The sequence below is a fragment of the Populus nigra genome, chromosome 16, assembly GCF_951802175.1.
Source record: "Populus nigra chromosome 16, ddPopNigr1.1, whole genome shotgun sequence".
Classification (NCBI taxonomy): domain Eukaryota; kingdom Viridiplantae; phylum Streptophyta; class Magnoliopsida; order Malpighiales; family Salicaceae; genus Populus; species Populus nigra.
This window is the reverse complement of record NC_084867.1, coordinates 13354651-13380366: the sequence shown is the minus strand read 5'-3', so window position 1 is coordinate 13380366 and position 25716 is coordinate 13354651. Positions and strand designations below refer to the sequence as shown.

General features: G+C 34.1%; 5 protein-coding genes across 7 annotated transcripts; 4 read left to right on the top strand and 1 right to left on the bottom strand.

Annotated features, from left to right (window-relative positions):
- Positions 1–1150: 1150 nt before the first annotated feature.
- On the bottom strand, positions 1151–4722 carry LOC133675416 (endoglucanase 4-like). Its single transcript, XM_062096784.1, has 7 exons — positions 4132–4722; positions 2716–3123; positions 2535–2627; positions 2224–2421; positions 2028–2139; positions 1757–1920; positions 1151–1656 (listed from the first exon to the last, which is right to left on the bottom strand). Exons 1-7 carry the CDS (start codon positions 4330–4332, stop codon positions 1324–1326), a joined length of 1509 nt encoding a protein of 502 aa, XP_061952768.1. The 5' UTR covers positions 4333–4722; the 3' UTR covers positions 1151–1323.
- Positions 4723–8350: 3628 nt separating this feature from the next.
- Positions 8351–11357, top strand: LOC133675415 (probable pectinesterase/pectinesterase inhibitor 33). Its single transcript, XM_062096783.1, has 2 exons — positions 8351–9354; positions 10553–11357. The coding sequence occupies exons 1-2, from the start codon at positions 8475–8477 to the stop codon at positions 11245–11247; spliced, it is 1575 nt and encodes a 524-aa protein (XP_061952767.1). The 5' UTR covers positions 8351–8474; the 3' UTR covers positions 11248–11357.
- Positions 11358–13778: 2421 nt separating this feature from the next.
- LOC133675500 (probable pectinesterase/pectinesterase inhibitor 17) lies at positions 13779–16093 on the top strand. The gene is made up of 2 exons (XM_062096903.1): positions 13779–14696; positions 15242–16093. The coding sequence occupies exons 1-2, from the start codon at positions 13835–13837 to the stop codon at positions 15931–15933; spliced, it is 1554 nt and encodes a 517-aa protein (XP_061952887.1). The 5' UTR covers positions 13779–13834; the 3' UTR covers positions 15934–16093.
- A 671-nt stretch (positions 16094–16764) lies between these two features.
- On the top strand, positions 16765–18903 carry LOC133676333 (E3 ubiquitin-protein ligase RZF1-like). 3 transcript variants are annotated; one of them, XR_009835577.1, is made up of 3 exons: positions 16765–17774; positions 18240–18412; positions 18616–18903. XR_009835577.1 is itself a non-coding variant. In XM_062097997.1 (2 exons), exons 1-2 carry the CDS (start codon positions 16868–16870, stop codon positions 18278–18280), a joined length of 948 nt encoding a protein of 315 aa, XP_061953981.1. In that variant the 5' UTR covers positions 16765–16867; the 3' UTR covers positions 18281–18903. The 3 variants fall into 3 exon arrangements, 1 of the variants encoding a protein (XP_061953981.1); XR_009835576.1 differs by having other exon boundaries at positions 18502–18903; XM_062097997.1 differs by having other exon boundaries at positions 18240–18903.
- A 969-nt stretch (positions 18904–19872) lies between these two features.
- LOC133675319 (pectinesterase-like) lies at positions 19873–21529 on the top strand. The gene is made up of 2 exons (XM_062096662.1): positions 19873–20743; positions 20850–21529. The coding sequence occupies exons 1-2, from the start codon at positions 19873–19875 to the stop codon at positions 21527–21529; spliced, it is 1551 nt and encodes a 516-aa protein (XP_061952646.1).
- The last annotated feature ends 4187 nt before the right edge of the window (positions 21530–25716 follow it).

Genomic DNA, 25716 nt, shown 5'->3' with positions numbered 1-25716 from the left:
TTATTTTTATAATAGTATATCAAAACAATTTAAAAATATATATAAAAAATTAATTTAAAATTAAAAAATTAAAAATATAATTAAACCACAGTAAAGCTAAAAAGTTTGTTTCGGAAGTTCTTTCTTTGCAAAGAGAGCATAAAGAGAATGAGAACTTTGTTCCACAAGAACGTTGCAAAGTCACTCAAGCTATATATACACAGCCCACAAGAGGTATAATTGTAAAAGGGGGTAAATTATAAATTGTAAAAAAAGAAATTAAAAGTAAGAGAATTGTGAACGATGAAAAACTAAATGCAAATCAAGAAATTGAGGTAGATTTTTAAAAGGGAATGAATTATAATTGCATTGAAAATATAGAAACTAAATACCACTTTTCTAATTTTCAAATGTTCTAATCATATATATATACCATCACTATTTGATACGAAAGGGAAAACATAGCGAGAATGTTATATCAAAAATAAAATAAATACTAACTGATATTAAATAAATTTGAAAAATTGACAAGTAACATGAGATTTATAAACGAGCCATTGCTTGGATTGAAGAGAAAATGTAAATACTAAATACTATTTAGTAGATAATCAAATAGTAAAAGTTTAAGATTAAAGAGTTTTTTTTCTTGTGGTTTCAGATTCGAGCTTTATGATTATTAATATTGATGACTACTGAAAACTTATCTGGTTATTAACTTTAAGACCTGTAGAGAATAGTCAAGATATACATAAACTGACTCACATATTCCGCTTGAATAAAAAAAAAGGATAAATATGAGCGTGTATTACAATATAAAAAAAAATAAAATCATCAACTGTAATTACCATCAATTTAATGTGTACGTTATAAGTGTTTGTGAAAAGAATAACATTTGAAAAGGACGTTTTATTTTTTTCGTAAATATTTTATAACATTTGTTTCGACGATCTCTCAAACCCATGGCATGAAGCCTAGGGAGGTATCCGCCATGAAAGATTGTGCAGAGGAGTTGAGTGATGCGGTGAACGAGCTTAGAAAATCCCTCTGTTTTTTTCTTAATTTTAGGATAATGCTAGGAGAACTTGAGTTTTTTACTAATTAGCATGGCATTAGTTTTAAGGAAAAGTTTTCAAACTATAGAATATGAATCTTATCGCATTTGGAGATATAATAATAATAATATAGAGTATATTAACCCCCATTTTGAGGTTGTATAGTACTGTACTGCTCTAACAACTCATTGGCAAAAAATATAATTATAATTGTAATTGTAATTAATTCCCTTTCAGGAGAAAAGAAAACATTAGGAACAGAATATCAGCAGGTTGGGGGGGGGGGGGGATTCTACAAGGGCGGAGGATGTGATCTGAAGTAAGCCAAGAGGCCAACAAGAGGTGCATTAATATATGTGGTTGGCTCTGTGTGTACAAAATCTGCTCTAGAATCAGAGTAGGAATCCCCTTTATCAGGTCCACCAACGACAGCTCCTATTAGCAGGTTAGGATTAGGATCATTGCTTTGGAAGTATGGAGTTCCACCTTGACAATTGATGCTGGCAGGGTGTTGATCAACAGAAGGCAGAGACGAGCCGCGGTGGTGTATCTTCCGAGGGAATTTGCTGCCATATCCAACCATGTATGACATCTTCAATGGATTAGTTCCCAGAATGTAATCCACCTGCGTAGATTACCATTTTGTAACATTTCCTTAGCTAATATACAAGACCGGTAACAAGATTGATGACTTAACCAAGGATGGAGAAAGGATGAAGGCCTACCTGCCCTCTTGCGAATTGAATAAGCCTAGCTGGAGTGGCAACAACATTACCGCAATGAATTTCTCTATTGGATTGATTCAAATAACGAGCATAAGCAAGAAGAAGAAAGGATAAAGCTGTGGCATGTTGCAAGTTACTTCCTCCTGGTTTGAACAGAAGTCCACCTGAAAAGAATTTTGGAACCAATTTGAATTGTTTGCAGTTCCATCACAGAATGAATTGCCTTTGAAGTATGAATTGCAAAAGAAATTCATGAACAAATTAAGGCTACCTGGAGAGTATGAGACATAGACAGTAGGTGATTCAGGCAACACAGTGCAAACAAACTTGTCTGCATTGGGAATGAATGGACCTACGTCAGAAGTCTTGCTTGAAAGCAACAACTGTAAAGAAAGCAACAAGAAGAATTTAGAGAAGAGCATATTATAACAACGAACAGAGATGCTGCAATCAAGTTCGATAGTCACCTTTGAAACAAGTATGTTAATACCAGCATTCTTAGTATCCCATCCGAATTCAGCGAAGCTACCACCGCCATAGCCGACTCGATCAGTATGTTTTGCAACATTTTTTTCCAAATTGCTTATGTTTTGCACAACATAACTCCAGTAATTAGGTGCTTTGGTCGCCCTATATAGCCATGCTGCCCCCCAGATCAATTCATCCTGTAAAGACATTATCATTGATAACCATACTTAATTTGAGAATATGATTTTGCAATGGAAGCATAGATTTATTGTAATTCATATTGACAAGTTCTGAATGTTCTGATGAGTACCTCATAGCCACTGAAATCGCAGTAAAATGGGCACACCCACGGTCCCAGGGTATCGTTGTACGAACCACGGTTAGCATCTGCAAACTCAAACACCTAATCCATTTTTTTATTAGTGATTAAGTATGTTTAACCAATAGTTTAAAAACAAAGTGCATATGAAATACGAATCGATCTCATTTACCATTGCAGCTCTTTTGAGAAGCCTAGCAGAATATGCAGGATTGCTAGGCCTAAATACCATGGAAGATGCTGCAAGGGCAGCTGCTATCTCAGCTGACACCTCTGAGCCTGGAAACTGTTTACTAGCTGCATAAGGGATTCTAGGTGTGTCCATGTCTTCAGGCCTCTCCCAGCAATTGTGATCACCATAAGGATCACCAACTTGAACAAATACAAAGCCAGGGATGCTTGTGGCTTTAAGGAAGTAATCGGTTGCCCACTTAATAGCTTCTAGTGCATGTGGCAGGTCTGGACCCATGAAATTGCCAAAATCTAATACACTCCATGCCAGCATTGTTGTTGAGAACGCCATTGGAAAGTTGAACTTAACATTGTCGCCAGCATCATAGTATCCACCAACCAAATCAACCTGAGAATGTTCAGAACAAACTTTATGTCCCCACGTGATAGCAGAATAAAACTAATCTAGCAAGAAGTGATTTTCCAATTTTTTTTTTCTTTTGTGTTTGGATAAAGGGAAGGAATCGTGGTCCACTCTATGCACCAACGTGTAGAAACAGCCCCTCGCCTACGTGCCTGACAAAATCAGGCTGCCTGATTTGGGTTTCAAACCTAGAGGTCCTAGACAATGAGTTTACTTTTTCAGAACATTTAAGTCAATTTCAATTTTCCTCTTGATTTAGTGTGATATTTAAGAGTGGTCTAGATTTACTAGATGTGTCAGACGGCGCATATGGTCCCAATTTATTGCACAATTTCGTCCCTTTTTGCATGAAGAGATGGTTTGGTTTCATTTACAGTAAAGCTGTCAGAAAAAAGAATAGCACAATGTGATGAACCTTGTAAGTAAGTCGTTACTAACATGAGCAACATGTTATAAAAAGCCAAGAGACATCCGTTACAAGTGAATGAATTAACTCACATCCGTGATTCTTAGGTCACATGTGTGCTCTACTCACAAGGAAAATCACTTTCACCAATCATTTTCAAAGTCACAAGCAATTAGGTGTCCTTCCACCTTTTTACTAAAAAATTTGCACCCCTCCCCTGTAAGCAACAACGGTGTCTCTCCTACAGTTGTTATTTTTAAGAATATTCATGTTATGAGCAGAAATATATCAGCACAGTATGGCACTCAAATGCTGTTGTTAGTCTCTGGTCCCCGGTTGAGCCCTCGCCGATCCAAGTGAAGTTAGTGGCCGTCCGAAAGGACTTGCACCAACAAGCTGCCCTGATACTACAGGTGGGCAATTAACATATTGCAGGTGGCACTTGAAAACAGATGTCGGCTTTTTTTCTGAACAAATGTGGCCCAAAACAATGCAATGGCAATGGCAATAGCAATGGTAACAGAAATAAAAATGAAATGGTATATCAATGAAGAAGCATTTACACACACACACAAAACCAGACTTACACCAATCTGAAAGCCGTCTTGAAGACCAGAATCCTTCCTCCAAGTCATTCTCTGTGTAGGAGGTAACTTCCCTGACCTCTGCCCTTCAAAGAACAAAATGCTTTTAGTCAATGCATCCCCATAATCATGTGAAGCCACTCTCATCACCATAACCATCGTTATCACCACTCCAAAAACCAGCACTCTCTTTAACACACCCATCTCTCTCTTTCTCTCAAAGTCAAAATCAAACACCTCTAGCTAATTAACTTCCTCCTCCTATACTTTCCTAACCATTCAAGCAAGATTTTTGTAACAGGATGGGTACCAAAAGTAAAGAAGAAACATAAAGGGTACGTACATTCACTTGAAAGAGAAGCTGAAATTAACTAGTCAGGGAGGGAGAGTTTTGGTCGAAAAAAACAAAGATAATAGTGGAGGCGAGGCATTTCCGGCGCCTCCGTTTACGGTGGTGATCAATGTTGTTAGTTACAGTGTATTTGGTTCGGATGATTGCCTTCTTGAAGAGGACTCATAGTCATAATATATATGTGATGGTTGATGTGTGCTTGCTTCTTCTTCTACTATACTCCTTTGACAAAGTAGTGGTAGTCAGGAACCAACGTACACTTCCTGTGAACGTGGGGTTTTAACTAATTTTTTTTTTAGGTGATTATCTTGTATTCAAATTCAAAAACAAAGTTACAAAAAAATATATTTTTTAAGGGATTTCATTTTTCATTTGTATGAAAACTCATTCAAGATAACCCAAATAATTAAAACCAAAATAAATAAATTCAGAGAGTAATTTAACATGGGCTACTGAGGGATCGACCATTTTTGTGGAAATGTGTGTCACGGGTGAGCTACTGTTATGCATAAATTCATAACCTGTAGAAACCAATCATCGCTACCATCAACTGAATTTGTCACTCAAATTAAATAATGTGCCAGTAAACCGTGTGCTTACAATGGTTTTGGGAATTGGTTTTACAAAGATACAAGCGTTTTCAAAGTAATTTTTTCATATAAATATATCAAAATAATTACAATTATAATTATTGAGGGTGTTTGGAAGTAAAATAGTGGTTGTTTTTTAAAGTATTTTTTTTGGTAATGTATTAAAATAATATTTTTTTAATTTTTAAAAATCATTTCTAACAATTAACTATATCAAAATAATATTAAATATTAAATAAAAAAAATTCAAGTTTTAAAAAATTATCATTCCACTCCATACACGTCCCAAATGACTCGATCGTAATGTTGTGCAAGAAAATCTAAAATCAAGAAACAAAGCTAGGTGATTATATCACGTTTCTTGAATATAGGACATCTCCATACGCCTAATCAAAAAGTATATGAAGAAGGCAAGCAACAATGCCTTTTTCGGCATTTCAAGCAACAAAATGCATGTTTCTAATATTGTACACTGATGTTTCATAGTTTTAGGGGTTTTCTGGCATGCTTAAGGCTCACCTTTTGTGTAGGCTTCGGCTCCCATCCCTGACGACTTGAATATAAACACAAGCCACCCCTATGCTTTTTCCCTTTTCATTTTTGTTAAAGTAAAACTCAACCTCTAGTTCCAAGCAATGATATAGTGATATAAAACGTAACTTGATCTGGTACGTCAATCTGATGATGATCTCAAACTCTTTTTTGATCCGGTTTTATTTTGAATATATCCTCTTCTTTTTTTTTTTTTTAATATAACTTTAAAAACAAGCATACCTTGGGTTTTCAGTCTATTTAATCTTGATCTTATATTGGGCCAATTCTAAAAAATATGGTTCTAGGTCTTTGTTTCCTGGGCTCGGACAACGAGTACGAGCTTGGTCAATGTAGTTTGGATCCAAATGATCAAATGAGGGCTATTTTGGGCCTGTTGCGGAGGTCAATGAAATTGATGCCTTGGAGGGCTTTTTGAGCTTTTGTGGGCTTTTAACCATTAAACCTTGGAGGTTCCATCTTTGGAGTTTGGACTGTTGAGACAGAGGAAGGAATGACTCTGTGATGAACCTTGAAGGATTTAATTAAAACCCAAATGCTATATTATCAAGACATTTCTTGTCTCTCTCGTAAAAAAAGAAAAAAAAAACTATATATCATTGCTTGTCTAAAGTTTTCATATACTGATTAGGAATCAAAAAAATTATTCAAAACTCAAGTTCTTATTAAAAAAAATAGTGTACTTTTTTTTCGATAATAAAAAAATATTTTCTGATCAACTTAAGTGTTAATCAAAATTATTATTCTTTTTTGAAATATTTGAAGAGTATATTCAATAACCACCTAATTTAATTATGAGTATTTACTTTTACATTATAACTTATTTTTTAAAGTGCTTTTTAAATAGTTTTTTTTACTAAAAAAACCCATCAAATTGAATTTTTTTTTAATTTATAATTTTGAAATATATAGAAAAAAAATTATTTAAATATATTTTCAATTAAAAAAATATTTTTAAAAAAACATATACGACAAACTAATTTGTTGCGCAAAAGAACCTGAAGTTAACCATGAATCTAAAGTTAATCCTGATTCTTAAATTTTTGTTGCAACCGGGTCGAGGGTAAGGGCTTGGCCCAGTATAGTTTGGGTTGTGATAGGCCTAATTTGCTCAAAATAAGCAGTACAAACCAAGGATTATTAGGGCTAATTATGGAGGTCACCGAAAATATATACATTTAACAACCAACTATATGCTGTGACCTTTGTTCTATTTACTTATATATTTTTTTATTATTAAAATTATAAATAAAACTAAAACTCAGTGTTTTTTTTATAGATTGCACACATTGCAATCCACAATAAAGTAACTGATGGGCTTTTCAATAACAAAAAAAAATAGACATATTTAGGGGTAAAATTGTATTTTCACATATTTGTTGCATTGTATAATTACCCTCATGCCCCTTAAAAAACAACACATATAATACTCGAGGGGGTATTTTTAGATTTTTACATTATACATTTGTATAGTGTAATTATCACATAACTTCTAAGGTCAACTTTTTTTTTTGTCTAATTTCAAGAGGCATTTTAAGCTTTTTAACTTTGGTTTTCTTAGAAATTTGTTCGTGAGGTTAAGGGTGTTCTAAACTTTCTATAATTTAAAAAAAAAAAAAGAGACGCCGATGTCTTTTGGACGGCACAACAATGCCTTTCAATGATCATTGGCAACTTTTTACAATAACATTTAAAATATTGTGTCATCTTCTACATAGTAGATCAACACGTGTTAACCTTTGTAAAATAAAGGATGAAATAAAGGAGCTCCGGTGGTATTTTTATTTTTTTTGTTATTGCTTGTTAGCTTTTTCTTTCCTTTTTTAATTAATGCTTGCTAGCCATTGAAACTTCAGTTTCATGATTGAAGTATAAAGAGAATATTATAGCTATCTTGATCTACAATCTAGAAATCACATGGTTGATTCAGACTTTTATGGCTCTTTCGTCAGGATTGTTTGAGTAATAGTTGAGAATTTTTATTTATTCCTTCAAAGGAACTGTTACTTCATCTGTACTTGAGAAGAAGTACAATAATTAATAAATACAAAGAAAGAACGAAGAATAATGCTTATTTCTTCAGAACAATCATGTGTACGGAGCATGTTTCTTGTTTTTCGGCTAATTAATCCACATAAAATACTGTTGACAGATATGATTCATAGCTTGATGAATGGAGCAACTGCTAGAGCAGTTGACAAAATGACAAATGTGATGAGCTCTGAGTTTTGCTTCAAAACATTATTAATTATGAGAATTTATGTCAAAGCTTACACGGTTAAGCAAGTCGAAGTAAATTTATGAATTGACACGTATAGTTCAAGGAAACTTCATGGGATACGTTTTCTCTTGCAAGCATAGCATGTCTTCTCTTCGTAATGATGACCGACCTGATCAAACTTTAATCTGATTAATTAGCCGGCTAATTAGCCTCTGCATTTCATCGCTAATATAAACCAGAAAGGCGAGCAATCCTATGCATTTTTGCCCTATGAACATGATAGGAAGCAAGTTTTTCTTACAAACGACATCGATATATAAATGAAAAATAATTTCAATATTGAAAAGGAGAACCACTATATATTAAATAAAACAAGAATTATTAATTCCTATTGGGCATTGCTTGACTTGCCATGTCATTTTCAATGGTGCACTACACAAGTAAAGACAGCATGGATTGTAGTGTCATATCCTGCGTTTGCACTTATATATGGCATATTACTCTCCGCCATCCAAACAATTTATTAGTCCATCAAATTAACCTTTTTTCTTCAGTACTCTACTATATCAAGAAACACTTTGCTTACATGTTATTATGACCCTTAAGAACTTCAAGGTCCAAATCAGAAACCATGGCAACCAAGGTTAGGCTACTGGCAACATTGATAGTCTTCTCTTCAATCTTCTCATTCGCAGCGTCAAAGAGCACCAAATCCAACATAACGTGGTGGTGCAACCAGACACCACACCCTTCAACATGCAAGTACTTCATGAGCCATAGCCGCCACCATTTTGCACTCAAACATAGGTCCAAGTTCCGGTTAATGTCGGTCCAATTAGCCCTTGAGAAAGCCCTTATTGCACAAAGGCAAGTCTCGCAACTCGGGCAGAACTGCGAGCACCAGCACCAAAGAGTTGTATGGGCTGATTGTTTAAAACTTCATTCTAATACCATTCTTCAACTTAACCGTACCCTAATAGGGATAAGGAAGAAGAGGCTTCGATGTACAGATGTTGATGCACAAACATGGCTAAGTACAGCGCTTACCAACATTCAAACATGCAGAACCGGGTCTTTAGACCTTAATGTGTCGGATTTCACTATGCCAGCCATGTCGAAAAACCTATCGAAGCTCATTAGCAATGCTCTGGCAATCAATGGGGTTTTGCTTGAAGACAACAATACAGTACAAGAGTTTCCAAGCTGGTTCCCCAGGCACCACAGGCGGTTATTGCAATCTGCATCAATAACAGCAATGGCAAATCTCGTGGTGGCAAAAGATGGTTCGGGGAAATTCAGGTCTATTCAGGCAGCAATTAATGCAGCCTCAAAAAGGAGGTACAAAACTAGACTGATTATACATGTGAAAAGAGGAGTTTATAAGGAAAATATTGAAGTTGGAGCTAACAATAACAATATTTGGCTGGTTGGTGATGGCATGAGAAATACTATAATCACAAGCAGCCGGAGTGTTGGAGGTGGCTATACAACTTATAGTTCTGCAACTGCTGGTAAGAAAATCAATCTTTCCATCTTCGAAACATCCATTATCATTGCTATATTTGCTAGCCTTCTAATTGGATACATGCTTGTCAATATTGAATTAGTTAATGAAATATATTTACGACGTCGATTAATTTCTTATTGAATTTGTGATGAATAGAAAGGTAGAAGATGAAGTTTCTTTTGTTTAGAAAGAAGAAGAATGAGGTTAATAATTAAATACGTAATTGTTGAATTGTCCATAGAAGTTCTTTTAATGTTTTGATCACTTCACTTAAAAGTTACGATTTCATAATAAAAAAGGGCTATGATAATTAGACGTAAAGAGTATTTTAACAAGAGATGTCTTGATTCTCAAATAATATTCCATGATTTTCATTCTTTTTTTTTTATCTATACAATATTTAAATTGTGAAACTTTCCTCAGCTTTAGAGCGATTGTTCAATTGTTATATTTAATTAAAATATTATGTCAACACAAAAATAAAATTAAGAAGATACCTTTTTTTCCTTAAACGTTCCGATCCACGAAAAGGTTATGTTTGTTTAATTTTAATTAATATAATATTGTTTCATAGAGTAATCAATTATGTTTAATTAAAATATGATGTAAAAATAAAATTTAGAGTAATCAATTGAAATATCATTGTCAGAATAAAAATAAAATTAATTAAGAAGATATCTTTTATATTGTTTTATGAACCATTGTGCTCCTCCGAATAGTTATGATGTTTCATCTTTGTCACAAGTGTTATTATATTAGATTGAATAATTAAAAAATATTTAATAGAAGAAATATTTGTAATCAGCATGTTGTTTCGCTAGTTATAAGTGGGATGAAGAGTGTTTTATAAAAAAAAAAAAAAAACAAAACAAAACGGGATGACGAGTAAAAAAAAATCAGAAATAGAATATCCTTAATCAAAGATCTCTGGATTATGAAGAAAAATTTCAAAAGGAATGAAATCAAAAGTGACAAAAAATTACTAAATTATTTTTTTCTATAAATTAAATATCCTGCGAGCAAAGCGTAGAACACATGCAATTTTCTATAGTTTTGAAGATTATTTTTGTTTGAAATGATATTGCACGTGATAATAATTATCATCTGATCAAGATTTTCCAGTACTTTAATTTGTGTTCCTTTACTTGTCCAGTAAGCTGAAAGAAATTATATGCCTACTTTACCTAAAATTTGATTTGTAGGTATTGATGGCCTTCGCTTTGTGGCTCGTGGCATTACCTTCAGCAACACTGCAGGTCCACTGAAGGGCCAAGCCGTTGCACTCCGATCAGCCTCAGATCTCTCAGTTTACTATCGATGTTCCTTTCAAGGATATCAAGACACCCTTTTTGTCCACTCTCAACGGCAATTCTACAGAGAATGCTACATCTATGGGACCATAGATTTCATTTTTGGTAATGCAGCAGTTGTGTTCCAAAACTCTATTATTCTTGTGAGGAAGCCTTTGAAGGGTCAAGCAAATATGATCACAGCGCAAGGCCGCAATGACCCTTTCCAAAACACCGGAATTTCTATCCATAATTCACAAATTCTACCGGCACCGGACTTGAAGCCGGTGGCTGGTGTATTTGAAACATACCTGGGGAGGCCATGGATGGGGTATTCTAGGACAGTCATTCTTCAAACTTATATTGATGGTTTTATTAATCCAGCAGGCTGGTCACCATGGCTAAACAGTGACTTTGCTCAGGACACCTTGTACTATGGAGAATATAAAAACTCTGGGCCTGGCTCTTCAACAAGAAGGAGGGTTGCTTGGAAAGGATTTCATGTTATAACAAGCCCATCTGTGGCCTCGCGTTTCACTGTTAGAAGCCTCATTGCTGGCCAGTCATGGCTGCCAACCACCAAGGTCCCATTTACTTCTGACCTTTGATCATGATGCTGTGGTATTTGTCACTGTATTTCTTTTCTAATTTAATTGGATTCTTTCTGTACATTTTAACTCACTGAAAGTATAAATAAGTTAATTTACTTATATTATTACTTGATTGGAGCAAGTCAGAAATATATTTTTTTTGTGTGAATGTGTTCAAATTTTATTTAAGGTAATAAAAATATTACAAGAGCATGGCCTCTCCGACACAAAATACCAGCTTCCTCATTAAAGTGCATATTGTCTGGAGTATTGGGCTTATTCTACTTAGAGAAAGCATGGGAATTTTATTTTTATTTTTTGGAAATGAAAGCATGGAATTATAGTTATTAAATCTTACCATTGACTCCCATCAAATTAAACTTTTATAAAAAATATTAAAAAAACTTTTTTTTTTTTTTGAAAAAAAATCAAATCAGATCTCAGATCTGACCCATTGAACTCTCAATCCGGTCTAAGCCTAATCTCTAGCCAGTGGGTCACCTGGTTGACAATATGGGCCGGGCTGGCTTGAAAGCAACGCATGCAACTATACAAGCCCTTTTTTGAGCTCAAGAGGCCTTAAGAAATGTACGGCCTGTATTCCGAGAAAGAATTTGATAGGCACAGCTCATTTTAGCCCACATTCATTCTCTAATAGAACTAGAGAAGCGTTCAAGAGTTGACCGGAAATTAAGCTGTGGAAAAAAAGATAATACCAGCTAATTGTGCTATAGCTTAAATTTTCTTGCATGGTTTTCAATATTTATTTTTCAAATTCAGTGAGATCGATAGCTGCTTGTTTCGTGCTCTGTTCCATGTATAATGACTTTTGCGATAGTGATATACATTATAAGGTCAAACTTTTCTTGTGTCCACAAATATTTTAATTAGTAAGTAGGTGAGAATTAAATTAATTTGTTTAAAAAAATTAATTAAAATGTATAATATATTATCTATCCGGTATCCATCACGAAGCTCACGAAGCTGGCGATAGACCTTACCAAATTAATGTAATAATGCTCTCTCACATGTACCCTTATTCTTTATTTTTAGCCTCATGATAACCTTTTATATATTGCTCCATCCAAATAAATAAATGACCGCTTCACGTAGTCGAGAGCCTCCTATAAATTATTTGCAATCATGCCTATGCAGTTGGGATTCCTCTTAAGATAGAAAAAAAATAAATAAACAGTGGGAAAACTCGTATATATATTCGGGTTTATTAATTTAACGTAGTTTTTTTTTAAAAAAAAACAATTATGGAGACCTCAGGGTACTTAGATTGTCAATGAATGAGATGTTTTTAAAAAAGGTCTGGTGATTTGATTTGAAAAAAAAATAAAAGAAGGATTTAATTGATATATAATTAGAGATGTATGTGGTAATTAATTAAATATACTAAGTATACATTAACCTGTAATTAGCGCAAACCCTATATTACTTTTTTAAGGCGAAAAGAAGAGAGAGAGAGAGAGAGAGAGAGAGATAGAGAGAAGATGAAAATGGTCATCACCGTTGATATAATCAAATCTACGTGCCTTTGATTACGCGTTTAGTGCAGCTGCCTGTGGTTCAAAGTCAACTATATAGAAAAGTCCACCATCTTACACTGTCGAAGAGAAGGTTATTGGCACGTCATGTGTCTATATATATATATATATATATATATATATATATACAGTACGGTGTGAGATTTACAGGCTACCTGGTCAAACAAATCCTTCCAGGTACCATAAGAAGACTTTCAATTTTCATTTTTTTGTTTTTCAAAAAGGAAGAAGCAATAATACTGAGAATGAACAGTTTATAGAAGCCGGCAACCCACAGTAAGAGAATAGTAAAAGATAGATGCCATGAATGATTTTTAGCAAATTAAATTGTATTTTGATAATTACATATATATACACACACAAGATTATGTGATTTGATGTTCAACATCCTCACGAAGAATCGATTCTCATCAGAAACAGTTTCAATTCATTTGAGAAATTAAAAAAGTTAATTATATATAAAATTAAAGTTAATTAAGGGTTAATTTTGAAGTATTCTTGGCAGACAAGTTGATTACAATTCGAGGTATTCTGTCATTGTCTTCATCAGCCCTTCACTCTCATTACATTAAATTATTCTAGAATTAACACAAAGTGAAGATAATTAAATTATTTTCAAACGCAAGGAAACCGTGTTCTCATCTGGACTTAATTGCATAGAAATAATTAACTAAATCCAGGCAAGTGGCATGCAAAAGAAAGTCTCTCTTTACCCAGTAATGTAAGCTTGATTTTACCAAGTATACAATTATTAATCTATGAAAAAGGATAGCATTCTTTATATATATATATATATAACAAGACAAGAGTAGTAAAAGAGCTGTTACAAACATAATCTGAGTATTAAGCAGATGATTAATAATTAGTCGTTTTCAAACAATATGTGTACAGAGCTGGCCAACACCTAGCTGTCACCGGCACACCATAACAAAGAGGGAAAAAAAAAGTCCACCTTCCTCATTCCCCTATATAAAGAGCCACATCGATCCATAGCCTTGATCATTACAACATTGATATATCTTTCCAACAAGTTCTAGCTAGGCCTCCCGAAAATGGCCACAAAGCTTTGTTTATCTCTTTTGTTCTTGTGCTTATGCTCATTGCTTTCATCATCTATTGCCTCTAATGACCAGATAGATTACTGGTGCAGCAAAACCCCAAACCCTGAACCATGCAAGTACTTTATGAAGCAAAACCCAAAACACTTTGTGCCGAAACAAAGGTCTGACTTCCGCAAAATGGCAATCGAATTAGCCGTGCAACGGGCTCTCAATGCTCAAAATCACAACAAATGGCTAGGACCAAAATGCCGCAATGAGAAAGAAAAGGCTGCGTGGGCTGACTGCTTAAAGCTCTACGAGGACACCATTGCAGAACTCAACCACACTATTGCCTCCAACACAAAATGCACCGAGTTTGATGCTCAAACTTGGCTTAGCACTGCTTTAACAAACCTTGAAACCTGCAAAGCCGGGTTCAAGGATCTTGGGGTTTCAGATTTCGTGTTACCTCTCATGTCTAACAATGTTTCAAAGCTAATCCGCAACACCTTGGCTTTGAAGGACAATGCCTCATCAACTTTACCCCAAACTTATAATGATGGTTTCCCTAGTTGGGTTAAAGCAGGTGATAGAAAGCTCTTGCAAACATCTTCACCATCTCCAAATCTTGTGGTGGCTCAAGATGGTTCAGGGAACCACCGTACCATAAAGGCAGCCCTTGACGCAGCCGCAAAGAGGAGTGGCAGTAAGAGGTTTGTTATTCGTATTAAGAGTGGGGTTTATAGAGAAAATCTTGATATTGGAAAGAACTTAAAGAACATTATGCTTGTTGGTGATGGTTTGAGAAAAACCATCATCACCGGAAGCCGAAGTGTTGGTGGAGGTTTTACTACTTTCAACTCTGCAACTGTTGGTAAGTTTTATACATACATCCTCTCCCTTAATTTCTCTTCATCTACTTTTCTAATAAAACAAGGTATGGTTATTATCTCAAGACAAAAAAAAATTAAGATGGTATACAAAAATTTATCTTTCTTTTTATTTTAAAAATATAAAAATTTATTGATTTATTTTATATTTTCATCTTCAATTCTTTAACTAAACATGCATCTTTTTTGTATTTGTAGCTTTTATTGTGAAAAACTGAACACTTTGTAAGAAGAAAATGTCCACGGATAGACTTGTTCACGTCCTACACTCTTTGATTAATTACAGGCACCAAGAGGAAGTTTCAATTTTCAAGCATAAAAACTTTTGGATAAACATTAATTAATTAAAAAAAATCGGAATTAGTCTACGTACAAACATACATCATCAAACAAGTTAATTTTCATGAATCAGTCTTAGTCTACTTACCATTAATTTTCATGACTTGTATATTAGAGCCATTAATTTTAGTTTTCCTTGCAACATCAATCTTAATTAGTCTACGTACCATTGATTTTCATGAATTTTCAGCCGTGACTGGGGAAGGATTCATTGCTCAAGGCATCACTTTCCGCAACACAGCTGGTCCACAAAACCACCAAGCTGTGGCCCTCCGATCAGGCTCCGACCTCTCAGTCTTCTACCGTTGTGGCTTCGAAGGTTACCAAGACACCTTGTACGTCCACTCCCAAAGGCAATTCTACAAGGAATGCTACATCTATGGCACAGTCGATTTCATTTTCGGGAATGCAGCTGTGGTCTTACAAAATTGTATGATATATGCACGAAGGCCTATGGATAAGCAAAAGAACGTCGTAACAGCTCAAGGCAGGACTGACCCTAATCAAAATACTGGGATTTCAATCCATAACTCACGAGTCATGGCTTCATCAGACCTTAGACCAGTGCTTAGCTCATTCAAGACTTACTTAGGACGCCCCTGGAAGGAGTACTCTCGTACAGTTTTTCTTCAAACTTATCTTGATTCTTTGGTGGATCCAGCAGGTTGGTTGGAGTGGGATGGTAACTTCGCTCTAAACACTTTGTATTATGGAGAGTACAGAAATTCTGGTCCTGGAGCCTCCACTAGAGGAAGAGTTAAGTGGCGTGGTTACCGGGTTATAACAAGCTCAACCGAAGCATCAAGATTCACAGTCGCAAACTTCATAGCCGGAAGGTCATGGTTGCCGGCTACTGGTGTCCCATTTTACCCTGGACTTTGATGATATTAACAGTCCCCTTCGGTACCATTGATTATTTCAATCTGTTTGTTCTTTCATTGTTTCAACATTTTCTTAATTAATTTGTGGAGTCCCTTGTAATGGTTCCCAACTTGTCTTGAAGACATTAATTAATCAAATAATAAAGAAATTATTCTTTTCATTCCATTGCTTGTAACCTCTCATGAACCACTTATTCTCCATGAAAGCATTTAAAAATTACATTGTCAGGACTCGGATTATACAGTAGTTGATAATGACGTGGTCGGGATAAATTGACTTGTTGGAGTCTTTAACTAAATTAACACATGGAAAAAGGTACATCTCACTCGTATTTATTGAGAAAAAAAATTAAAAGAAAATAAGTCTTTAACTTATAGCACCTGTTTTTTAATTTGATTTTCCCCATTTTTACACCTATTTTTGTCAATATTTTTTATAATTTTATTTTTTTCCCATTATACTGTGCTGATCAATAATCTTGATTTTTTTTTTCTTTTTTAAACTTTGATTCCATGGAATCTGGTTGGCTTCTTTATTGCCATGGAATCTTTGTATGGGTTCTATGCAAACCAGAAGATATGAAACTAGTGCACGTGTTTTCTTTAGCTTTTCATTCACTCTCAGGGAATTAGATACATAACTTTATGGATAAGTCGTCTGTCTAGTTAGGTCATCGTTTAACCGAAAGTTATGTATTAGCTTTGCACCGTTTCTCATTCATCCATTGCTTTGTCAAGAAGTGAGAAGAAACTGTTCATGGAAGAAAGTGACAATTAGGCCTAAGTAACACCTCCAAGCAGAGAAAAAGAATATCTTCCTGTGCCTCCAAAAGCCATTCTCTGTGACATTTTCACATATAAAAGATTGTGAATCATTCTTCCTCGACAAATTAGACCTAACAAAGGCAGATACTTGCTCAGCCCCCCTGAAACACATGTCATTGATCAATCGCCCTCGTGTTACAGTCAACGGAATCAGAAGAATGAGAACTTTTCATTACTTCTGGTGTCAAAATTGCCAGCGTACGTTAAGGTTCACCTCCTTAAACCGACTTGAAATCCTTTGTCCGTATTGCTTTAGGGAAATAAATCATGAGCTAGATGTATCAAGGCCCAGGCTTATTGCTGATCTATCTGGCTTAGAGCCGTCTCCAGGTGCACGGTTGTTGGACTCTTTGGCGCAAATGCTCGATCCTCCTACAAGGCGGCAGGATGCTGATTTTGGTAGAAGAATCAGATGGGTACCTGGAAGTGCCAATGGACCTTGGATTACCCTCCAGTTTGTGGATCCTCCAAGCCTGCAAAGACCTGCTATCGCGGCACCACAGCCTGTTGTTCCTCCAAGTAATAGTAGTAATAACAGAAGCCATATCAACAATTTTGGTAACGATGAAGATTATCTGCTCTTTCAAGTTACGACACATACTGAACTGCTAGGGCCACCTCCTGCACCAGTTTCGGCAATTGAAGCGTTGCCGGTGGTGAAAATCACTGAACGACATTTGATGAACGACATGCATTGTCCTGTATGTAAGGAGATATTTGAGGTTGGTGGTGACGTGATGGAGCTACCGTGCAAGCATTTGTACCATTCTGATTGCATTGTTCGTTGGCTGAACTTGCATAATACTTGCCCAGTTTGCCGGTATGAGCTATGTGACGAATCTGACAAAGATCTTCCAGGTGAAAATGCTGAGTTTTTTGTCTTTGAAGAGCTGACAAACAGCATAAATTGGCTGAGGAATCAGCTCCATTCTTTACAGCCGATTCGTGCATTTTCTGATTGGACACAGCGATACTTTGATTTCTTAGACAATAGACTTATAACTACTTCGCGTGGAGGTGAGTTTGGAATTTCCTTATGCTACTTTCTTCTTCTCTTTGTTTTCCTTATTTCTGGTTTCGAAAGGCTACATGTAATATTTCAGGCTCTTTACCTCTTTTAACTGGGGATCTTGATGGAGGAATTAATAGAAAATTATGCTCAAGCATCTGGAAGATATATTTATTTTATATTTTTATTTTTATCTCTTTATCCAAATATATTTTTTTCTTTTCTATATATATATATATTTTTTGTGTTTTGGAACACTGACCAAACACAAAATATTATCTTATATTGATGTGTTATTAGTTATGTTGATGTATATTTTCACGCATATAATTTCCAAAAAGAAAAGGAAATTCAGAAAGAAAATTCAAATTGATCAATTTCTTCCCTCTACTAGCTTTTAGAAATTACACAAAATTAATTTGGAAGATTTGTATTTAATGTTTAACTAATTATGTGCTGATATTTTCCTGCAGCCGGCTCTTGGTGGCGTTCTTGGTTCCTTTTTTTACTCTGAATTCCAAATGCCTCCCGGCTTTAAAGCTGTACATATTAGCCTCATAATTGAATCATTTCTTAGGCAGGTATGTCCATCTACCATTAATTTTTAAAGGTAGCAGGGATGAAAGATATCGAACCAGCTTACCAGGTATGTGATACATTTCTTTATTGTTCTACTTTGATGTCCTTAAAATGCCTCCATTTTCCTAACCCAAGTTTTTGTTTCTTATTTAGCAGTTGCAAAAATGACTACATCTGCTCTAAGAATAGTTCCATTTGTTCTAATGTTTCTCTCTTCTGTCAATTGTTACATTTTCATACATATTAAAAAAAAAATATGCATGGTTCTAGGTGAAGGAGGATCTTCATATTTGATCTTCCTAGCGTGATCAAGGTTGGGAGAATGAAGAGAGTAGTTTGAGAAAGAGAAGCCTTGAGAGTTGGCTGTAAAAACAAACATGTTGTCACTGTAATGTCATTGATAGAATCAATGGCAGAGCTACCTTAGGGCCAGTAGGGGCCTTCACCCCTTTGGATATTAAATTTATTATTTATTATAAATGGTATATGCTTTGTGTAAAATAATTTGAAAGCTCTATATATCCATGCCATAAGATCAGAAATATCCCATTTTCATCAGATCTTGTACTAAATAACTTAAGTATGCAAATTTTCTTTTTGCTGCTAGTTTTTTTTTAGCAAGAAATATACAAGGAACATGGGGCTTGCATGGACCTTTTAAGTTGAAGATCAATGGTCCTTAAACAAGATAAAATTTATTTCTTCTTAAATATAATAATGCACTTTCTTGAGTCGAATGTGCTTCATGGACTTATTCATGAGTGGAACCAATATAAAAACATTAATGCACAAACAACTTTGCATTTTATATTTATCTAAGCAATATGTGATGGTTTTTCCTAACAGGTTCGCTTGACCTTGTAGCTCGAAAGGTGGCTCCGCTTTGGAGCTCAACCACCTAATTTGTCGTTAGATTCACAACCTGGCCTACACTACTTATAAAGCAAGAAACTCTCTAAACTAGTGTATCATTAACTGAGATTATAGTCTAGCAAGTAAAATGTATACCCATGAACCTTATTGACAAGTAGTCTCAAGATAACTTAAAGAATACTACATATCCCAACATATGAGCACATGAAGACGACGTATAGAGGCTATGTGAAATTAATAAAACCCTAGGTCAAAACTTGTAATTGTTGTCCATTATATCAAACAAAACAGTTTTGTTTCTTCTTAAACATGTACAAGGGGTGTAACTGCAGAAGTATGATGTCAAATTAAGCATGGAGTTTATAGCAAAAGATAAGTTACAATAAAAGATTTATAACAGCACTTATTAATTTGATAAAAAACTGAGTTCTTGGTTGAAATTTGTTTTTGTTTCCAACATATATAGTCGCTTCTCTTGAAGGGAACAACATATACTTTATAGACAAAGTACTAAGATCTTTGTTCTTATATCTTAGCTTGTGTAGCTTTCGGTTGTGTCCTTTCCTACAAACTAGCCAAAAGCTGCAAGCAGAGTACTCACCATTTTCAAAAAAGATTACATTCACGTTTTCAAGAGTTTTTAGGCCTACTAAAATGGCTACAAAGTTTGGTTTATCTGTTTTGTTCATAAGCTTTTGCTCATTGTTTTCACCAACATTGTCATCTATCACCTCTAATGAGATAGATTCATGGTGCAACAAAACCCCACACCCTGAACCATGCAAATACTCCATGAAGCAAAACCCAAACCCCTTTATACCTAACCAAGAATTTGAGTCTCGTAAAGTGGCAATCGAATTAGCCTTGAAAAGTGCTCTCACTGCTCAAAATCACCACCAGCGGCTATGGCCAACATTACGCAATGAGAAAGAAAAGAATGCATGGAAACAATGCTTAAACTTCTACAACAAGACCATTGATGAACTCATCCTCGCCCTTGACTCTAACTTAAAATCCACCAATTTTGATACCCAAACTTGGCTTAGCGCTGCGTCAACCTATCTTGAAAGTTGTAAAGACACAATCAATGATCTAGGGGTTTCAGACTCTATGTTACCTCTCATGATGTCTAACAATGTTTCGAAGCTAATAACCAACTCTTTGGCTCTACATAACAAAGCCTCATCAGTTTTCCCTCAAACTTATCAAGATGATTTTCCTACCTGGGTTAAAGCATCTGATAGAAAGCTCTTGCAGGAACCTTCACCATCTCCAGATCTTTTGGTGGCTCAAGATGGATCAGGTGATTACAGTAACATAAAGGCGGCACTTGAAGCCGCAGAAAAGAGTAGTGGGAATGGGAGGTTTGTTATATATATTAAGAGTGGGGTGTATAAAGAGTATCTTGAAATTGGTAAGAAACTAGAGAATATTATGCTTGTTGGTGATGGAATGACAAAAACCATTATCACTGGGAACAAGAGAAGCGGTGGAGGTGTTGACACATTTCACACTGCAACTGTTGGTAAATCTTTTAACTCTCTTTGTCTTAATTTAAGTGTAAACAGCCTTTTTCTTATCTATTATGTGTGAAAATCAAGACCAATGTTAAAAATTTGATGAATCCTCAGGGGTCGATGGTCACGGATTCATTGCTCGGGACATCACATTCCAAAACACAGCTGGTCCACAAAACCATCAAGCTGTAGCCCTTCGATCAAGTTCCGATTACTCTGTCTTCTACCGTTGTGGTTTTGAAGGGTATCAAGACACCTTATATGTCCACAGTAAAAGACAGTTCTATAGGGAATGCTCTATCTATGGTACAATAGACTTCATTTTTGGAGATGCAGCTGTTGTCTTACAAAATTGCATGATATATGTAAGAAGGCCAATTGGTGGCCAAAACAACGTTATAACAGCCCAAGGCAGGTCTTGCCCTTATACTAACACAGGGATTGTAATCCATAATTCACAAGTATTTGCTGCAGAAGACCTTGGCTCATCAAAAACATACTTAGGAAGGCCATGGAGGAAATACTCGCGTACAGTTTTTCTCTCAACTTATCTTGATTCTTTGGTGGATCCGGCAGGATGGCTAGAGTGGAATGGTAGTTTTGCCCTAAACACTTTGTATTATGGAGAGTACAAGAACACCGGACCTGGAGCTTCGACTAGTGGAAGAGTTAAGTGGCCTGGTTACAAGGTTATAACTAGTGCAGAAGAAGCATCAGAATTCACAGTCGCAAACTTCATAGGTGGCCGTTCATGGTTGCCAGCTACTGGTGTGCAATTTGCTGCCGGACTTTGATACTATTGACAGTTCCGTGCACTATTGTTTCAATGCATGTTCTTTCATTTTCAATAAGTGTTGTGGCTGGTTGCATTGGCATCCAGGAGGGCAGCCACATTCATTAGAGTGAATTAATTCAAACCTTGTTGGGTTCTTCTCCTAATTTTCTAGCAAAACTAAATGCATGTTGCTCCATGTAGCATGGAGTTTTTGAGGCATTTTTACCCCCATTGAGCTGTGAAAACTTGATTGTTAGATGAACATAAATGAGCATGGATTTGTTGAGTTAAAAATCAATTGTCACGGGATCACATATACTGTAGGTTGGTGCTGTTCTTACATTCCTTTTGGCCTTTTAAACACAGAGTTAAATATAGGCAATTGATTTGTTAGTACTCGAAGTTGAATTCTGTTTAAGTTCATTTTCTTGTTCAAGCTCCTTAAAATAAAAGGAAAATAAAAGAGCATTTTCTTAAATGGTTCTTCAAGCTTGTTTGAAAAAACTACCTTAAAGAAAAACACTCGATTTATAATTCAAGGCTAGCTAGGATGTTTTAATTTAAAACATGTTTCGAATTCTTGTGTTATGTTGTGGCTGAGATGTTTTGTGGGATAAAATTAAAAGCAATACTTAGTAACCAGTGTTGTACTAATAAATGTTTAAGGCAATTAAATATTATTTGATTAAATTCTATTTCTTTGTTTTTAAGATATAAAATTAATGACCAATAAGGATTATATTTAAAATATTTAAACAAATACATTTCATTTATATTAAATAATCTATGAAATATTCTTAAATTTACAGAGCATGTTAACATATTTTTTTATTAAGTTAAAAAATATATTGAATAGGGTAATAATATATATAGACATGTCATTTCAATAAAATTATGCAAAATACCAGCATACTTTGTATATAGCTTTTTATTAAAAATAAAATAACGAAGAAATTTTTCGATTTTAATAAAGAAAAATATAGTAATACCAGAAATGCATATAATAAATTACAATTTCCATTCAATAGAGTTAATAACGGGCACTTTAAAAAATAGCAAAAAACTGATTTCTTAATTATTATTTTTTTGAAAAGCAGAATAAGCCTATAAACGGCAGACAACAGGTCGTAAGGGTTGTAAGTCGCAAGGAACAGACATGTACAACGAAGTAAGCAATCAAGGCTCTGAATATATAGCACAAGAGAAATAACAACTGATTTCTTAATTAATTAACACTTATATATAGTCGTTTCTTGAATAGACTAACATGCTGTATATAGATCAAGCATAGCATGGGATTTAATCCTTATTTTATTTATTTTTAGTATTAACTTTGGTTTCTCTTCCTTTTACTTTACACGAAGTTTTTCTTTCTTTTCAGAAGTAATTATATATATATATATATATTTGTTAATTTTTCACAAATAATTTCTCAGTAGTTTCAAGAAATTAGTTGAATTTATTGTATAAATAACCCATCATGAGAAATCCAAACCCAGCCTTATCTAAATTCAAATGGGAAGATTATATTATGCAAACAGGGCTGGTGTGTGTGTGTGTGTGTGTGTGGATTATCTAATTAATTGGTAATTAATCCATGCTCTATTGGATCTCTGTAATGGTTGAGGTGTTTTAGGAGTGTGGGCATGGGAACATGGGCCTAATTTGGACAATAAGTTAGATTTAATGGCCTGAACTGACATTAATTCTAACAGGGTTTGATAAGCCCATCTCAATTCTAGGGCCTTTGACTTTGACAGTGATCCACCCCACTAAATATATCCACAAGCCCATCTTGAGGTAATAATTAGACAAATTGGAAAAGAGAGGAAAGGGGGAACAGAACTGGCTCAAGGTAACAGATTATATTTTTTTAATATTTAATTACATATATTTATTTTAGGGTTTTATTTATTTATTTACATTAATTAACTGATATGTTATTATAGAAACTATGGCAATTTTTCTTGGTGTTTAGGCATGTAGAAATTTTGTAATCTACAGGAGCTGTCATTCCATCCCGTGAGAAATGTTGATTAAGTAGTCCAGTTCCAAAAATTAATAATAATAATAATTAAAAGCATTGTTAATCTCAAATCTGTCACAATTTGATTTGGTGACTCAATCTAAATTAAGTCTTAAATTAAACTAAATATGAGTTGATATGATGTTGTTTGATTGACTGGACAAAAATAACATGTCCTAGTTAATTAAATAAAATCTTGTTTGACTTTTTTCAAGATAATATAATTTTGATTTATTTAAAAAAAAAATTGAAATGATATATTTTAGATTTATCTAGCAATTTATAACCAAAATTCATAGACCGACGGGTTAATAACTTTGATATAAAAAAATCCAGATTATATCAATATTAAAAGGTAATTAATTTTTGCTTTGATATGATTTAATTTAAGTTAGTTTCTTGCTTTATTATACCATTATATACAAATGTAACAACATTGCCAAATATCATTTTCCATGTAAATCTTGGGGTGATTATCGAGCTAAATAAATCAATTGATAATTGTGTTATTCTTTTTCATTAACAATATATCATTATTTATCGAGTGAGCATGACGTTTTGCTTCCAATTACTAAATATTATCACCATTTTTCCAAGTTCATCATTTAACAAGTAACTAGCCCAAAATAATTAGTATCCAGCACGATAACCAACTAGCTACAATTAGCTGTATATCATTGCGACACACTATACATTTCAGGCAGTAATTCTCTAGATAAGCTGTAATTATGATCTTAATCATGTCAACTTCCACTCTTTTAACCTTTTATTTGTTCCCATTTCGTATTATATAATTATATTTATAAGTTATAATTACAGATTATTATTTCGACGGTGACTTATAAACCATAATGCAATCATAAAGTCACCTATATATATATATATATATATATATATATATATATATATATATATATATATATATATCCTAAGCTCTTTTTAATTTATAGTAAATAAAAAATTAAGCCGTTTTTTTTCTTAGATGAATTAATGAAAAGCAAAATTAAACAATTAATCTGACTATCTTTGAGAGGTAAATGGAGTTTTTTTAAATAGCACAGTCAGTAAAAATATTTTAGAAACTAATATAGGTGAGAAAATTTTAGAATCTAATACACTTTTACTGGTTGCTCTATCGTCTTTGAGAGGTAAATGGAGTTTTTTACAACTAACAGTGTAATAAAAAATTCTTTTTAATTATGTCAATTTCAACAGCAATCCAATAAAAATTATTAGTTCTCAACATTTTTCCATGAATATACTCAAAATCTCGGCGCACTTCACAACTTGGCATCCAAGTTGGAGCTCGAATCAATCATCACCATAACCTGCTAACTATAGGCGAAGGTCCATTGTCATGTAGACTAGGGTATAACACTATAACGCTGCTTATAATGCATGCATGTGATGGGAGGCCAAGAGCATACCTTGGTGATAAAGGGTGTCGATGGTGTGTTGGAGATTGTGATGAATGTATTTGTTAAAATATATATTTTTTAGATTTATTTTTTATGTTAATATATTAAAATTATACAAAAAAAACATTAAAAAATATTTTTTTGAAGTTAAAAATATTTTTTAAATAGTTAGAGAGTGTAGATTCATATCTTAAGCTGCCCATATGTACAATTTTTTTCTTTAGAACGAGCAAATTTATTAAGAAAAATAAAAGGCCTAATTACAGAAAAAGGTTGAAAGCAAGAGAGCTGGAGAACCATGTCAACACCACATTACAAATAATGTAATTTGTCAACTTACTTTCACAGCTATAACATTCATCATTTAATCAAAATTTTATATTCTATAGAAATATTTACTCATCATTTGATGATTTGACACTATTTTTTATAATTTACTTGAACTCTCCCCCCCCCTCCTTTTTTTTTCTTTTGAGAATATATTTAAAAGAATTATTGTTAGTGGATCATATATATTAAGAAATTGGTCCCAGAAAATATCTTCGCATGAAAGAAATATCTGATAAAAAGTATGCAACCTAAAATATTGGTCCCAGTTACTTACAATTGGGACCATGATCAAATTTATAATTAAATAATTCATAATTATCATTGCATATATAGACTTCAGACAAATATTAATGTTCACTAGATTTTATACCGACTGGCGCCCCTTTCTAGCTAGCTTTGAAGAGGTTTATCCCTTTTGGAGGTTTGGTGTAA